This window comes from Cystoisospora suis (genome assembly GCF_002600585.1).
Source record: "Cystoisospora suis strain Wien I chromosome Unknown contig_5143, whole genome shotgun sequence".
Lineage (NCBI taxonomy): Eukaryota > Apicomplexa > Conoidasida > Eucoccidiorida > Sarcocystidae > Cystoisospora > Cystoisospora suis.
The window spans coordinates 1-15,770 of record NW_027157935.1 but is presented as its reverse complement, the minus strand read 5'-3'; the positions used below and the strand labels follow the sequence as shown (position 1 = coordinate 15,770).

The 15,770-nt window shown below is 48.1% G+C and overlaps 3 protein-coding genes across 3 annotated transcripts; 2 read left to right on the top strand and 1 right to left on the bottom strand.

The window, feature by feature from the left end:
- Window positions 1-4: 4 nt before the first annotated feature.
- CSUI_008905 (uncharacterized protein) lies at window positions 5-1,179 on the top strand (the record flags this gene model as incomplete). The annotated part of the gene is made up of 1 exon (XM_068069024.1): window positions 5-1,179. A coding segment is annotated over one exon (354 nt), but the record flags the coding sequence as incomplete, so codon positions are not given.
- A 477-nt stretch (window positions 1,180-1,656) lies between these two features.
- On the bottom strand, window positions 1,657-9,126 carry CSUI_008904 (yt521-b family protein). The gene is made up of 7 exons (XM_068069023.1): window positions 7,293-9,126; window positions 6,383-6,510; window positions 5,543-5,736; window positions 4,822-4,906; window positions 3,781-4,162; window positions 3,062-3,138; window positions 1,657-2,243 (listed from the first exon to the last, which is right to left on the bottom strand). The coding sequence occupies exons 1-7, from the start codon at window positions 7,414-7,416 to the stop codon at window positions 1,854-1,856; spliced, it is 1,380 nt and encodes a 459-aa protein (XP_067918999.1). The 5' UTR covers window positions 7,417-9,126; the 3' UTR covers window positions 1,657-1,853.
- A 286-nt stretch (window positions 9,127-9,412) lies between these two features.
- On the top strand, window positions 9,413-15,561 carry CSUI_008903 (snare domain-containing protein; the record flags this gene model as incomplete). Its single annotated transcript, XM_068069022.1, has 5 exons — window positions 9,413-11,165; window positions 12,191-12,303; window positions 12,786-12,895; window positions 13,770-13,866; window positions 15,040-15,561. The coding sequence occupies exons 1-5, from the start codon at window positions 11,066-11,068 to the stop codon at window positions 15,559-15,561; spliced, it is 942 nt and encodes a 313-aa protein (XP_067918998.1). The 5' UTR covers window positions 9,413-11,065.
- Window positions 15,562-15,770: the final 209 nt, after the last annotated feature.

The following is a 15,770-nucleotide window of genomic DNA, read 5'->3' as shown; positions in this document are numbered from 1 at the left end:
TGTCAAGCAGGAGACAAGAAGACGCTTGTACAGCTGCCTAGAGAGTTGTGCCCCCTATCGACTTTCCTCGACGTTCTCCTGCTCCCTCCACCCACAGAAGGTAGTAGTGCCTCATCCTCTGAATCGACGGCAGCACAGCCCGCTGTAGAAAGATCTACCTTTTCTAGTGCAGAAAAGGGTTGGTCTCTAAGCTCATGGTGGCCGCGCTTTATGAGACCTGGGAAGGAGAAAGAAGGAGAAGACGCATCTAGCAGGCACATTAGGAAACGAGAATCGCAGGAGAAGCAGCAGAAGGACAATGATGACTTACTCTGGGGGGTCAGACCTGAAGTGCTCCTGTCTGCTGCGGAATTCCGCTGAGAACAAGATACTTCTCTGTCAACAGAGAAGTTCTTTGAGATGCATTTCGGTGTGATTCTTATATACATGAGGCATTCTTATCGTACAGACAGGGGGGAGGGATGATCGAGTCTTGTTAGCTACTTGCTTTCAGTCCTTCGTTGACCTTGACATCGGTAGGTGTGGCTGCTGTTTTGCTGTAGAACAGTTTTCTCTTCTTTCTTTCTTATGAATTCTGCCTGGCTCATCAAGCAACCGGAGTGTTGATACTCACCTAGCCTTTCATCTAGCAGTTTCCCTCATTCAAGAGAGCGCGGCCTGGGTTCTGTGGCGCTGAAGGTCTTCTGCATGTGGAGAAGACTGTTTAAGTGAATTGATCGGGTCAATCCACCCGTGTAGTTCAAACGTGTATGTTGACTCTGGATTACGGATGGATGACTTGGTAGGTGCACTTCGGCATAACATTGTGTAGTTAGCGGGGGGCGCATTCTCGAGCGGTGAATCCACCTCAAATAGTAGAACAAGATATCTAGCTTTAGATGCTACGTTGTGTTGTGTGACTCGCGTACATGGGATGGACTCTTTTCAAGTATGTTGGAAGGACGGTCGCGGAGTGTGTGCGTGCTTGCTTGTCGCTTGCCACTCCATGCATGCCTTCCGATATGTAAACCAGACTGTTTGTCACTATCGAGTTTCTTTGCCTTCTCGTCATCTTCGTTTGATCAGGTAGTAGAAGGAGTGCCAGAAACATCGTTCATGGGTGTGTCTTACCGTGCGTCCCTCAAGTGGCATTGCCTAATGAGAGATGGATGACTCAGCAAAGGTCTGAATGAAATCATGATAAAATCTGTTCTATCAGCGGTCGAGCTCTATTAAGGGGTGCGAGTGGAATAACCTGTCGCATACCCTTTCAGGCGTCTCTCATCATACAGATCGAGACGACGCTTATCTTCACGTTGACCAGTGCTGTCAGCATAGAGGGAGCAGCGGCACCTGACTGAGCTCAGTGTTGTTCTCTGTAGGGAGGGGCAGTTATAGACGCTCGATATTGCGCACGAACAACCCTATAACATTCCTGGACCCCGATTATAGCTCACGAGAGAGAAATTTCTCTTACTCCGTCCTCTTCGTCACTGCGCAGTCCACAGCGAAAAAAGAGCTACCCGGACTGATACGTAACACACATAGACTTGCTTGTTGGTGGGGACATGCATGCAGAGGTAGGTCCTTTCAATTACTTCATTACCCAGGAAATCGTGCTCGCTCTTCCCCGTGTAGGAAAGCGACAGCATCCCTGAAAAGTGGTTCGGAAGAAAGAAGAGAAATCCTCCCAACCGAGGCAACAAAGATGAAGTGACAAACAATGGACATACAACTGGACGCTTTTAGGACTTTACAAAAAATCATGGAGTTCCTCGGAGAACACCAGCAATGATGTACCACGGCAGCTGGCATTTCTTAGCCCCATTGCCGTAGAATTTCCTAGAACGATGAGACAGGCTGGAGACTTGAACTTATTCATATTCAATTAACTCTTCATTCAAATCGACTTGACACTGCACGAGTCTAGGACTGTGCTCTTCATCTTCTTCTTCTTCTGTGCCCTGGAGCTGTTCTCTATCAACATCCTCAGTTTCGTGTTCGAAACCTCCGTCATCTTCTCCAACTATGTCTTCTCCAGTCTCAAGTTCTCCGGCTTCTTCTTCTTCTTCGTGTTGTCGTTGTTGTTCATGGCTTTCTTCTTTTTCTTCTGCTTCGCCTGAATCTCCTTCGTCAGACTCGTGGTCAGCTGATCCCCCGTTCGTCTCACTATCTTCCTGCCCGGCTTCAGGATTGAGGCTCCGCGTACGACCTTCCCAGAACGCCCTAGACTGCTGATAGGCTTGAATGTATCCATCATACGTCTGCAAAAACACAGCAGTGAACTTCTTTACTTCTCATAAGGTGACGCCAGTCAATACTCCAAGATATGTATGCGCCTGTCAGATGTGAAAGGAGACATCCGCCTGTCTTTCTTGTGAACACTGGCCTGTTACCGGCCACTCGTGTGAGCCGAAATGCATCTCTTAGGACTTAATTCTCGACAGTGCCCGGCGTAGAAAGGCACCCAAATACATAGTAAAAACAACTCTCGAACTACTACACCAGCGTGCGAACCTGCGAGTAACTACACTCCAGACAACAACGGGAGGTCTGCCAGCGATGTGGGCTTCACTGGAGTCTCCCCCAGCTCAGCTCGCCTCGTACTGGCTGCGGAGAAGGCAGTCAAGCTGCATGAGGATAACACGGGCACAATACTTCCGTGGAAACACTTGATGTGCAGATAAGACTCAATGTTTTTCGCTCGGAGTCTTTTCTACCCGTGACAGTACCCCCCCCTCTGCCACTTCCTCAACTCCTAGCACATGCACAAACAAAGAAGTACAGCATCAGCCAGAACAAGCTGGAGGAACTACTCTGGAGTCGACGTACGTACACACTGGAGCTGTGCTCACGTTGAAGTGTATATATGTGTATGTATAAATATATATATCCTCAAGTATATATGAAGACGTACCTATATGCCCTGAGAGTAGTCCATGCAGCTTATGTTCCGTTTAACTCGGCGTCCGCACAAGCAGACAGCTTAGAGAAACTACGAATACTCAGTCTTCAACTCCCTGACGATCGCAACACACAAGTATAGTGCCTACGGTAGTCTTATAAAGAACCACGTGCTTACCAGGCATGTCAGATCAACAGGATATATTTGGATTGCTGGGTTGATGATCCGAGCTCCGGGTCGGCTGAGGTCGTGTCCTAAGGAGCGAGGCACATCACATGGCCACCAGCGTGCTCGGGTGCCGACACCCACGAGCTTATAGCTTATAGCAGGCGGGTTTCTCCAACTGGTATGTTTCCAGCAGATGGATGATGTGCGAGACACTTGGGGCTTCACCGCTAAGGGGGAAAATATTTGCATATCAACTGAATTGGATGCTATGGATGATTCTACACAACAAGTCTACAAAAACAAAAGCATACACCACACATATGCATATATATGTATATATATAAATATATACAGATACCAAAGATACATATACCATATATATACACATATATACGTCGCCAGTCGGACAGACAGGTGTCGGGAATACACTTCTTGATATCCTCACGCTCTATCTCCCGGCCTTGTAACACACTTCCGACTGCTGGATTGCATTGCAGAAAGATGATACACCGTAAAATACACGCTGTGTTGCAGTGAGTCTCTGTCGCGACCTCAAATTCTCTAAGAGTGAGTGGAGTGATTCGTAGTAGCCAGTAGTGGTATATCTTCTGTCAGCAATGCGCCAGCATCCTAGTCAACACGTGCAAATCAACGACGTCACATGGCGAGTGGGTGGTCGACATATGACAAAAGCACTTCTGAGGTGCAGTAGCTTCACTGCTCCGTACCTTTCACGCACTCCGCTGTATCATCCTTTGTAGAGTCATCGGGAGGAGGGGGGGGTGGAGGTACTGCAGACTTGGCAACCATAGAATCTTGTTGCTGACCAGAGAATCTTCCTGAGTAAACGCTAGGCTGTCCAATCACTGGCTGGCCTACTCCAGTAGCGATACCTCCGACAGGGGGAGGAGGAGGTGGGACACACCCAACCCCCCCTGCCCGCCTACTTCCGGCCTGTTGAGAAGCTCCAAGGGCAGGCAGGGGATGACAAGGAGCTGGAACAGATGGCTGGAGGTGATCTGTAGGTATGTCTCCGAGGGAAGCCTTGGTTCGAAGCCATTGCGATTCGAACACAGCGCATAGTTCTTTCCCTACCGCGGGCGCGATTTCCTGTAACCAAAGAAGAAGAGACGAAGAAGAAAAGGAACGAAGCGAGACAAAGCAGCACTGACGGAGATGGAAGAGAACATACCTGCCTGTCCAGTTCTCCCCTCCCTAATACTCAACCATGCGTCTCCAAAGACGAATTTGAAGACACTTTGAACTACGTGTGTCATATCTCTTAAGTATATGGTTCTGTAGGAGCGAACAGCTGCAAGAGTATGTACGGTCATGAAAACCATGACTGCTCCAACTGATCCACCTAGGATAGATCGATATACAACAACTCACAGTTAAGATTACAGAGTGATGAGAACAAACGAACTATAGAATAGCACCGAAAATGCACCGGGGAAAAACTGCCAAAGTGTAGTGAAGGCGAATTCTCGTACACTACCACAGGAGACCTTAGACAGGGAGATACTCAGCAGGGTAGACTAAGACCATAAAAACCCCAAGTGAGGAGAAAGACGGCAGGAGAATTGAGCGTGAAACTTATGTAAATATCAAGAGTCAGCCACAGAGTGAAACACGCACAAGACGTCTAAAGAAAAGACCTTAGAACGTGAATTCCTTGTGCCTCAAGAAAGAAGGAACGTCTACAAACAAGAACTGAGGGGTTCGATCCATTATTGCATGCACGCCCAAACTCTCTCTTCTTTCCGTACCTGGCCATCGCGAGCTCGAAACACCGGAAGATTTCGATTGTAAGGATTCAGAAGGTGGGAGCATTCTCGGAAGTCCAGTGGGTCTCTACGAGCGCAAAGAAAGAATGAAGAAAGAGAAAATCGAACTGGGAGATGTGCATTGAAACCACGTACTGAAACGTGAAGACTTGAGTTGTTTCTGACAACATGAGGAGAACAAAGTGAATCCATCTGTTTGTACACCTTACATGCCGCGTACGCAGTCGACTGCATGAGCATTCATGCTCCCTAGGAGCCTGCATGCGTGGGGCTTCAAGTCAAAGTTGGGTGTTCTCGAGATGCAGGCGCCGTACACCTGGGTGGTGTGTGGGGTGGAATAGAGAGACACTTCACAACAATGCACAAGGAGAACGACGAGATGAAGCCTTCTCACGAGAACAAAAGTCGCTGACGACCTTGTAGAAACACCTCCCGCTGCCTTGAAACGAAAAGCTTCCTAGGAGCACTGCATCAAGGCGCAAGAGAAGCGAGACAGATCTAATTGTATCTGGAACTTTCACCTCCCCTCACAAATCCCTGGATTCCGACGCACGAAGAAAGGCGAGTCGATAACTACACCCGCATGCATGGCGATTCATTCCTACAGGGAAAAGAGATACTTTACGTACGTCTTACATAGTGGGTAAACCTTAACAGAATCATCTAGAGTAGGCCTGTGTCCCTTCGAAGAAGAGAACCTCACCGTCTAATCCATTCAAGATCAAACGTGTTTCCTTCAAAGTGAGCTCGGGTCGCCCCGCTCTGAGGATCAGCTTCAGCTGCCTTGAAGAGGTTACTCCCGAAGGCACATTGACCCGGCAAAGAGCGCATGATCGCCCAACCGCAGAAATAGCTCGTGCCATTGACACTGAAAAACAAGACGACGTACCTACAATTCTGTAGAAGAGAGAGAGAGAGAGAGAAAGCAAGGAGAAACGAAAAGAGAGGGGACAGACCGTGGAGAGTGAATGACGAGCTGAGTGAGATCTCTCTACACGCGTTGCTTGTTTAACTCGCACAGCAACAATTTGCCTAACATCGCACCCGAACAACCGGAAGAGAAAGGGGGAGAGAGGAAAGACACTCTAATGTACATACACATAGAGAACAGTGTACACACATTCAGTTACCTGATATAAGAAGAATGATGACGACATCCCACCTCGACTGAAGGCATTTGACCAAAGCCATCTCTTGAGAGGAGAAGAGCTGTCAACTCCATTTCTCTAGCTCATTACGCTGGCTACATACAGAGATAAGGAGCCTTCTATAGCACACCTACAGCGACTCATTACAGCGAGATATACAGAGCTTCTGGCAGCACTCCCTCCGCGACTGAAGCCTCGAGAGGGTGGCCAGGAAGAGAGAAAAGAAGAGGTGTGTATCAGAAGAACACGTATCCTAGGACTCAAACATACGAGAGAAGTCTTCATAGAACGTAAACGAATGGTGGCTAGCAATGTACACTTCATGGTTGTCATCTGGATCGCTAACCTCTCTATTCTTCCCTTTAGATGAGGAGACAGTCTCCTTGAAAACTTACACCTGCAGTAGATTTGAGGACAGCCTCGTTGTGAGGCCGCGTTGCCCACATATTGTACTTCATGGCCACTTCGATGTTATACAGCCACCGTGAACGCATAAGGAAAAACCGCACATTCGGGTCTTCATCTGGAGAGAGAAAGCAAGCCAACAAAGGCTGTTCAGTGGTGCAAGGAAAGGTACCGAACCAACCTGCTACAATGGGATGAAGAAAGCGGATGAGACAAGCACTCATCACAGTGTACAGAAATAAGGAAAATTTGTACATGGGGTATATGCTGTGGTCACCATGGACTTCGTTAGCGTCTAAAGAAAGACTTTGCTTTGATACAAACTAACAAAGTGTATATACACACTCAACCTCAGGCTGGTTCCTTTCCCTTTTCAGTGCATGTATTAAGGCGATCTCGAGAGAAACGGGCAACCGAGTGCAGAAACACAGAGAAACGCTTAACGTAAGGATGTCAGGTATATGCACGCGAAGCGGGACCAGAACCGTTAGTTGTGCGCGATCCACAAAACAACGGAGACACCAAAGGAAAGTTGAAACAGCATAGAAGCCAACCAAGTTTGTCTTGCATAGCTTGCTCGCCCTTCGCTTTCTTCCTCAGATAAACTCAGACATCATGCTTCCGTTGGATAAGGAATCCACGCAGATAGTCTGACGGTGTGTCCTACGATGCGACACGTCATGTAAGACGTCCTACCAGCTTCGTTTCTCCATCAACCAGATACACAGTGTCTACACGTTTGAAACGTTCCAATACAGTCCCCTCTTGTACGCTGTTCACGAGTGTGTATGTAGTCCACCTGTTCGTCCACCCACAGAGCAGATCTTTGAACAGATACAGTGGAGGAGAGAGGTGTTATCCTTTTCTCCATAAAGAGCTGAATTATTGTCTGTGACATACAAATAGCTCTGGCGTAGTTCGGTGGTGGCTGGGTGGGCAACGCCTGGGAGGCATCAGCTGAAAGACCTGACCCCCCACCCGCCATCTGCATGGGAAGACGTTGCTGATGATCTTGGACCAACATGGTAAGGAAGAAGACCTGCCGGGAGAATCTCCCTCTTTCAGCACGTCAGGCGAAGAGTTTACATTACAGAAAAGACAATTCGACAGAAATTCTTTGTTCCTCGCGAAGCAGGCATGTCGACTGAAGACGCTCATTCATCGAAAGGAGAAATCCGAAGGACGTGAAAGGCTGCTGAGGGGGGGTACGATGACGAGGAGGCAAGGCCGAGCGGGTGATCAAGAAGAAGCTAGCTTCGAGATTGCACAGGTACTCTACGACGGAGTGAAAGAAGCAGAAAGAGTGAAGAACTCAGACAAAGACCGCCACAGAAGTTCCTAAAGAAAGACTGGAAGCGGTAAGATGAAAGAGGAACTGAAAGCTGACCTTTCGAGGTCGACAACCGGTCAAGACTCCTCCCATTCATGGAGGGGGAAAAATGAATGAAAAGAAAGATAAAAGGTAGGCTTATATCTATTCAGATTCAAGGAGGAAAGAAAGGCAACGAAACCGAGAGAGAAAGAGGTGCGGGTGATGAGCTGAGATGCAGTAGGGACCGAGTCCAAAGGAGAAGAAGGATCAAGGCAGAAAGATGGTACTGCAAGCTCAGCAGTAGTTTTGCTGGCTGAGGATAGAGAAGTAAAATCTATTCTATGGACCTACACAGCTAGGGAGAAGATGAACGAACATATGTGTGACAAACACGCGATTCCTTGTTTATATAGAGGGAGTCCTCATAAACGCAGGCTCGGTTACCCAATGAAAAAACAATGAATAGGAGCTGATAGAATTCCTGAGGAGAAGCTCAGGGCGCTCACTTCTCATTGCCCTCCTCTATGGTTCCTAACGAGGTTTGACTACTCTACTCGACCTGTCACCCCGAGCAAACATAGTCTCCTACCAACAGTCATGAAACGTCTTGAGGAGAAAAAAATAGAAGATGATGAGAGCCTGCAGACATCCTAGGGACCAGGGAAGTTGTGAATGCCCCCTATAGGCTCGACTGTACTCGGCGGATATCTTCCTTTGACTCGTTGGATGTCCATGTACCGAAAAGGAATGTTTGAAGCAGATGGTATCAGACCACACGGAAAAATGACCGGTTGAGGCGCTGTCGCAGTGGATGAGTGCCGGAGCAGGTCACCGACTTTTATCGTGGTTTCGTCTCTTCCATGGAGCACGCAGCGCACCCAGAAGTTTACGATTCAAGCAAGATGTGTACGTGTCCAAGCAACATCGTAAGTAGAAGATGGTGCCACCGACTGCACGGGAAAAGTGAGCAAGGGGGGACAACTAGAAAACGTCGTCTCCACACCCACGGGCCATCTCTTCCTTCCTTAGGACCGGTGTTTCGAGAAGCGTGCCGGTCTTGCCATCGTACCACGCCAAGACCTTGGTAGGGCAGAAAAAGAAAAGAAGTGGATTTAAGAGAGCGGCATGCAGTATCACACACAAGCGACCACAACACAACCGTCGGGGAAGGACTGCACGAGTGTGTATGCAGCAGCCCCCGAAGAACGACCGCAAGTTCTCCTCCTAGGGCTTACCCAAACACCAGCTGCGGGAGAAAACGAAGGCCTAAGCACCACAAGAAATGCAAACGAAGAGAACAGCAGCCTCGAGTGCAGCCCGGATAGCTGCACGCTCCCGTCGCCCGAGAGAGGATTCTAAGTTACCGCACAGTGAAGGCGTTATCCGCGCGCCTCGGCTCTCTACCCGTTGGGCTCTTCCTCCAGCCTCAGCGTTCTCCTTTCTCTCGATGAAGAGACAGGATTCTGTCGGATAAGACCTTCCTCGGCAACTATCGCTCGTTTTGCTGCATGCCTCCCTGGCTGGGAGACTTCAGTCGCCGGGGCGCCGGCGTCGCTGTTAGTCGACTACGTTTAGGCGTTCCAGCTAGGATCAACGCGGCTAAACTTGCAACCAAGTCCTTCGACGAGCTTCGATCAATTCTCGTGCCTCAGCCGGGATCTGACCACGGGATGCACCCTACCTGAGCCGTGTGTATTGCCAGCGTCCGCATTCAATAGGGTTTTGGGGGCTCGATCTCAGCTATGGCTCAAAAAACAGTGTATACTGAAGGGCTGCCTCCGCTTTCACGACCGCCCCGGAACCTGTGCTGCCGTAGGCTCTCTTCTCGTACTTCGAGATTTGAAGGGCACCCCTCTCCTTTGTCCGTAGTGTCCTCCTTTATTTCGACTCCATCTAACGAAACTGGATGTTTCTCCGATGCCGAGTCTTCTTTCTCTCTTATCAGTGCTTTCGCGTGCTTGGCAGGAGGGCTGATCGCTCCCGAGACACGGGAAGAGCTCCCTGGTCCGTTGTCTGCATCTGTCGATCTTCCTTCTTTTCTTGAGCGTTCTTTATTAGCCTTTTTGCCCCCGGTTCTGCTGAACGGCTCCCGGGTTTAGACGAGTCAGCCGTCCGTTTATTCTTGCCGTCCATGCTCCTTCAGTCTGTCTTCTCGGAAGACAGTTGTCATGTCCCGTCTCTAGGTCCCCTTGCGAACGTTTGCGTTTCTCCTACCTTTCCGCCCTGTCCTCTATAGTCGATCACCTGGTTGAACAGGGGAGCTTTGCATTTGGTGGTTTTTTCTTCGCTCTTGTCTGATTTCCTCTTCTCTTGTTACAGGCTCTAGCCGTAGAGAGTCCTACTTTTTGAAATTCTGAGCACAATTTTGGCTTCTCTTCTTCGGTCTACCAAAATCCCGAGTGAAAGCAGCTCCTTGAGTACCCACCCGTCCTCGGCTCCTCCACTGTGCTCTTTGTTCTCCCGGTGCGCTGTCCAATATTGCTCTTACCTGTCTCCTTTCCGGGGTAACACTCTCTCGGGCCTCGTGATTACTGTCTGGTCCCGCTTTCAGGAAAGAAATACTAGTCCTCTGTACAGGGTTTCCGTGCTGGTTGGGACTCCCCCGATGTTTCGAATTTGAATAACCTCTCATTTCTCATCGGTTAATCTCCTCCTAAGATATCACTCAGAAGCGAAGGCTGTGACACTTCGAAGAGAGGGGGGAGCGCAAAAGGGGACCCCTCGCACCTTGAGTGATGTTGGTCTTTCGAAGTTTCCTGCGTAGTCTCTCACTGTTTGCAGTCTAGGTGGAATCTAAGACACGGCTTTAAAAATAGCTTTCATCTTGCTCGGACCCATTAACCGCAGGTAGAAACCGGCCGTGTTCGCGAGGTTTCTCGGTCCCAAGCAGCAAACGTGCGTTGGGCTTCTTTCGGAGTCTGCCCGACAGACGTGGTGAGCTGTCTCCGCCTGGGAATGCGCAGAGCAGGAGCTTTTCCTGCTGACATAACCCTCTGCAATACAACTAAGCAACCGAAGTTTCCTCGGGGGTGTCGCGTGGAGACACTTCCGACGCGACGGAATTTCTAGAAAGGTGGAGTGGGTGAAGATCAGAAACAGCAGTCTTGTGTTCTTTGTGGAAGAGCAAGTTGTCGAGAAGGTTAACTCCTCCATCCCAATCCGGCGAACAGTTTCTGCTTATCCTCTCTCCGACTTCACAAACAAGGTGTAGGTGTAGCGGGTGTGTCGGTGGACTGTAATCTTTTATATCCTTTCTTTTCTCCCGAACTGGATGGAGGTGAAGAAAACCTAGTGGTCGTGAAAAGACAACCAGAACATCTGTAGCTAGCATATACCCTTGGGCCTGTGTTCGCCCCAATCCATGTCTTTCCAGCAGCCTGCGGCCCCGCTCTCCGCGGGTTCGGCCGCTCTTTCGTACTCTACCGCCGGCCATGGGTCTATCCCTCAAGGGGACTTCGAGGGTATGTCTATAGAACGCGAGTCAAGAAGAGAGTGTTATCCTTGTATTCTGTATGCTATACTTGCATGTTCTCTTTTTCACTATAAAGATATGGTATATGTGTGTAACCTAGGTAATCTTGTGTCTGTCGTCCAGGGTACACATACACTGGAATGGTGTCTCTTTTTGGCTGGGTATTGTTTTCTTCTGAGGAGATACTTCTTCTTTACACTCGGACGGAACTATACGTTCAATGTAACTATTGCACTTTATCCAAGCGTACAGTATACGGTACGCAGCAGGTATCGGATGACAGTCTCGGAAGCCATCACAGTCTATGATGGCCGTGTGACCTTTTCTCTGAGGTATCTTTTAGAGGTTTTCGGAGGTCCGGTTTGTTTCTCACCTTGAAGGTATCAGTAGTTTCTCTTCACTTCTCTCTTCCCCATATAGTGGTGTAATGGAGAAACGAAGTTTGTGTGGGTCACTGGGTTTCAAGAGTTCACACCTTTCTAGACGAGAAGAATGAGTAAAACGTGTTGGTGTATGGCTAGCGTGTAGAGCCGAGGAGGGTCGATCTCAATCCCGTGGTATATCGATGTATGAGATGTCGATGATTGTCATTCATGCATGATATGAGGGACAAGGAAAAGGGGGGAACTACTGCGGTTACTTGTTGTAGGCCGTTGGATGTCCCACAGGAGCAGTCGATCAGTTCGTGTTTCTTCTCCTTGGGATAAGGAGTGAGTTAGTGAGGAACTGCGCGAAATTCCGAGAATACAAGAGTATCTTTTACCCACTATACATCGAGCGGCCTGTGTGAACGGGTGGAGAGCTGATTTGGTGCCAAGAACATGACTGGCTCTCTTCTCTCTCTCTCTCTCTGCATCTCTATGTATATATACTTGCGTGTATATGTGGATACTATGTATACTATGTATATAGTATCCGTCTGTTTATGTAGATATAGACGTGTGTACATAGGTGGTTCGTCTTTTTGTTTACTCGAATGAATTACAAACAATCTGTACTGTGTCGCGCGTGCAGGCGGAGTCCCGGCGGTGTCGGCCACAGGGGGGAGCGACTCGACAAATATGGATCAGAAAATCCGTGCCAATATTCAAACAATTAGGACAAATCTTCTCGCTATTCAGGAGAACGTAAGGTTTGCTTACATACATATATGTATATGCGATATCCTAGAATTATTCTTTGGTGTGTCGCCAGTGCTCTCCAGTGTACGTACAGCTCCATGAGTTATACATATGACACGAAGCCGCTTTCACTACCGTCGCACAGGTGTCCTGCGAAACCAGGTTGAGTTAGAGTATCCCATTCACACCATGTTCGCTCGATACAATAGACGCGAGCATTGACAAGTAATCCCTCTGGGGGAGGATGTAACTATCTTTTTCGAGAAGGTCTAGTCAGGTTTTGTAGGTTTGCTTTTCCGTTCCTGCCCTCTTCCCTTCCCCTTTCAACTTATGTGTTTGCAATTCGTCTTGAGGTGTCAACACACGAATTGTGTAACAGGCTTCTTTTAGAATTGACATGGGAATGGTGTCAGTCAGGGGCGGGCCTGTTCTGCTTTGCATGTGTTTGAGCGATGTGTATGTCTTTTCTCCTCTGGTTGGGTCATCAGCTAGGAAATCTCAATAGGCGTTTTGTTTCTCGACGGATTGTGGAAAGTCTTCATGACCGCCTTCGGGAGACCTACGATGTTGTCCTCGCTACGGAGAGACTCTTCAAAGCGTAAGATTAATAGATAGATAGATAGATTCAAGATAGAGATATAGATACCGATCAGTCCATTCAGATAGGAGGGGACTTTGGTTTTTCTTCCCGGCAAGACAGGGAATATCAACACTAAGTCTAGTTAGACATGGTAGCCCTTCTTTTTTTCCATGGCGCCTTCACTGTTGCCTTCTCGTTCCTGATGTCTACTCGACTGTGGTGTGTTTCACAGACACTCACGTACCAACTGTTGCAACTGCTTTTTCTCCTTTTCATCCTTGATGCCCCACATGCTACATCTATCCCGATCTCTTGTTCATCGTGTTTGTTCTCGAACGAAGTCAGAGAAGACGGTTTAGAATAATTCAGCTAAACAAGGGATACAGACGGAGTACCGGGGTGTCCGACTCAGAAGAACGAAGACACGGTAGAAAGAAGAGTCACAAGAGACTTCTTCTGCTTGTATTCTCATCTTGGTCAGAGTGCTTTCTTGATTGAGATATTGGTGGCTTGCAGGGAAGTCTTTAGATAGGTGTAGGGGGTGTGTCTTTAGTGGAGTTTGTATGGCAGATATGTGAGCTAGGGGGTGGCTTCAGAAGAGACAATACTTCAGTGTCGTTCTTTTTGTCACTCGCTTTCATACTTTCCTGATCTCATCTAGCACTTGGAAGCATTCACACTCTCGCATGTGTGTGGTCGTTCCTGTATCTAAAACACTGCAATAGAATAAGGTTTTCTTTGTTGCCCTGCGTCTAGGACAGGGCGGGAGTAAATCTCTCTATCTTTCTCTGCAACCACATCTGCGTGTATTATGTGAAGATATGCTGATGTGTATATGTATAGAGAGATTACTTATATGTATGCACGGAGGTGTTGTTTTTCGTTTGCTTAGGTGGCAAGTAGAGCAACAGAAACAGCCGATGGATACTCTCGAACGCCAGCGGATAAGGTTTCTCTATGACAAGCTTTCCGATCACTTCCAGGAAGAGGTTAGACGAAAAGACCCATTATAGGCGATTTGTCCTTCCCTACGGAGAGTCAGAGAGAAGAGAAACTGCTGGTTACCTACAGTGTGTGACGCAGAGAGAAAGGAAATAGAACTCATCACAGGATGTTTTGTCTGTGTCTGTAGATATTCATGTGCATGTGTTGAAATCCTTCTTCCATATGTATCCGCAGATAGGTGTGCTTCGTGCGTCACTTCGTATCTCTTTCTATGGGGTCTGTGTACATACACGGGCAGTACCTTGGCCATTATGAAAGAAGCTGTTCATGCGCCTAGCTCCGTTTTCTTCATCTACCCCTTGACAGCAAGGAAAAACGATGGAGAGAAGGTTGCTGTTCCCGTTGCCGGTGTATGTACCTGGGCCTCGGTGTTTGCACTTTGAGATACACGCAGACAGATGCAAGAGGAAAGTTTCTTCTGAACCCTTTTTCTCTCTCAACGAAATACACGTCTCTTTATTTGCCTCCATCATATGAAATGTTTTTGAAGTGCCGTCCTTCCTGCTCCTCCGCTCTTCTAGTCGAAAGAAAGCAAAAGTTCTTATGCTCATATAAGCCAAGCAATCGAATTTTTCAGTACCAGTTGTATGTGTTGCATCCTTCATTGCTTCTGATGTCCTTCTTTGTGCGTGCCATTGCGACCCTGTTTTCTTTCCTCCGTGCCCTTCTTCATCATGACGTTATGATAAGCATCCCCCTAGGAGAATCGAAACCGTTCTAGACGTTCCACGAGGAATGTCGTCGGCATAGATCAGATTATGAAGCCAACGTATATGGTGAAAATTCATAAACGGGGAATCAGTCACTCTTCAGATAGGAGTGGTCGGAGGAGGAGGAGTCTCATCTGACGAGGGACTCCTCTAGGATAGATGACGTCAAGATTTCAAGAGGGTAGGGTCGCTCTTCAAATGATGACAGAGAATGTCTCTCATCTTTCCTTTCTTTGTCTTTTCCTAGGTATGTTTCTCAAGGATTTGGGTCTCGAGAAGCAACCAAGGAGGGGGGAGGAGAGAAGGAAGTTATGTATGAGAAGAGGGCGTTTTTCAGTGTTATTCTTGTAGATTTGTTGACCGGCTGTCTTTTCGTGATGATGGCAGTAAGAGGTTATGACGTGAATATGGGCTTCTTCCCTTTCTTGTGTTCTTTCTTTCTTTCAGATTAAAAAAGTTCATGAGATATCTGAACGTGTTCGAGAAGCTGCGGAACGTGTTGCAGATAGCAATAGTAGCCCAGGTAGTGGTAGTGCGAATACACTAACAACTCCATGCGGCCCTCCCTCTTCCTCTGCTTCTTCTCCATCAAGAGATAGACACTCACCATCTGAAAGATCTGTATTAAACATGGACGCAAGTGGTAGTGGTATCCAAGAAGATACGAGATCCAGTTCTACACTTAGTAATAGAGGGTGGAGAGTCGCGGCTACGACTAACACGGGCCCTGGCGGGGGAGGAGATCAAGGTGGTTCTTCAAGTCGTTTACAGGGGCAAGGAGGTCTACGGGGGACAGAGTTATCTAAGCCAGGTGGAGGTGTTGTACATCGAGGAAATCACCATGGAGATGGACTTGTATTAGATCTAGAGAATGTCACAATGCTAGGAGAAGATGATCGAGATGAATTCTTCATAGGAGATGATGATGAACAAGAAATGTGCAAGTATGTCTTTTCAGCAGAGGATTAAGGAGTCACTGAGTCGGCCAGGGGTGAAGGAGGAGATTCATGTGATAGGTCTAAGTGTATCTGCAGAATACGCGAGAGAAAAGAGTGAGAGATTTGGAGAAGCGCTTGGTATACATTCAAGGACGAGTGTGGTCTGTGTGTGGCTGTGGGGCCCACAGGGGGAATGGGAGCCTACAAATAGCACAGCTAGATAGAGGAAGAGAAGAGGTA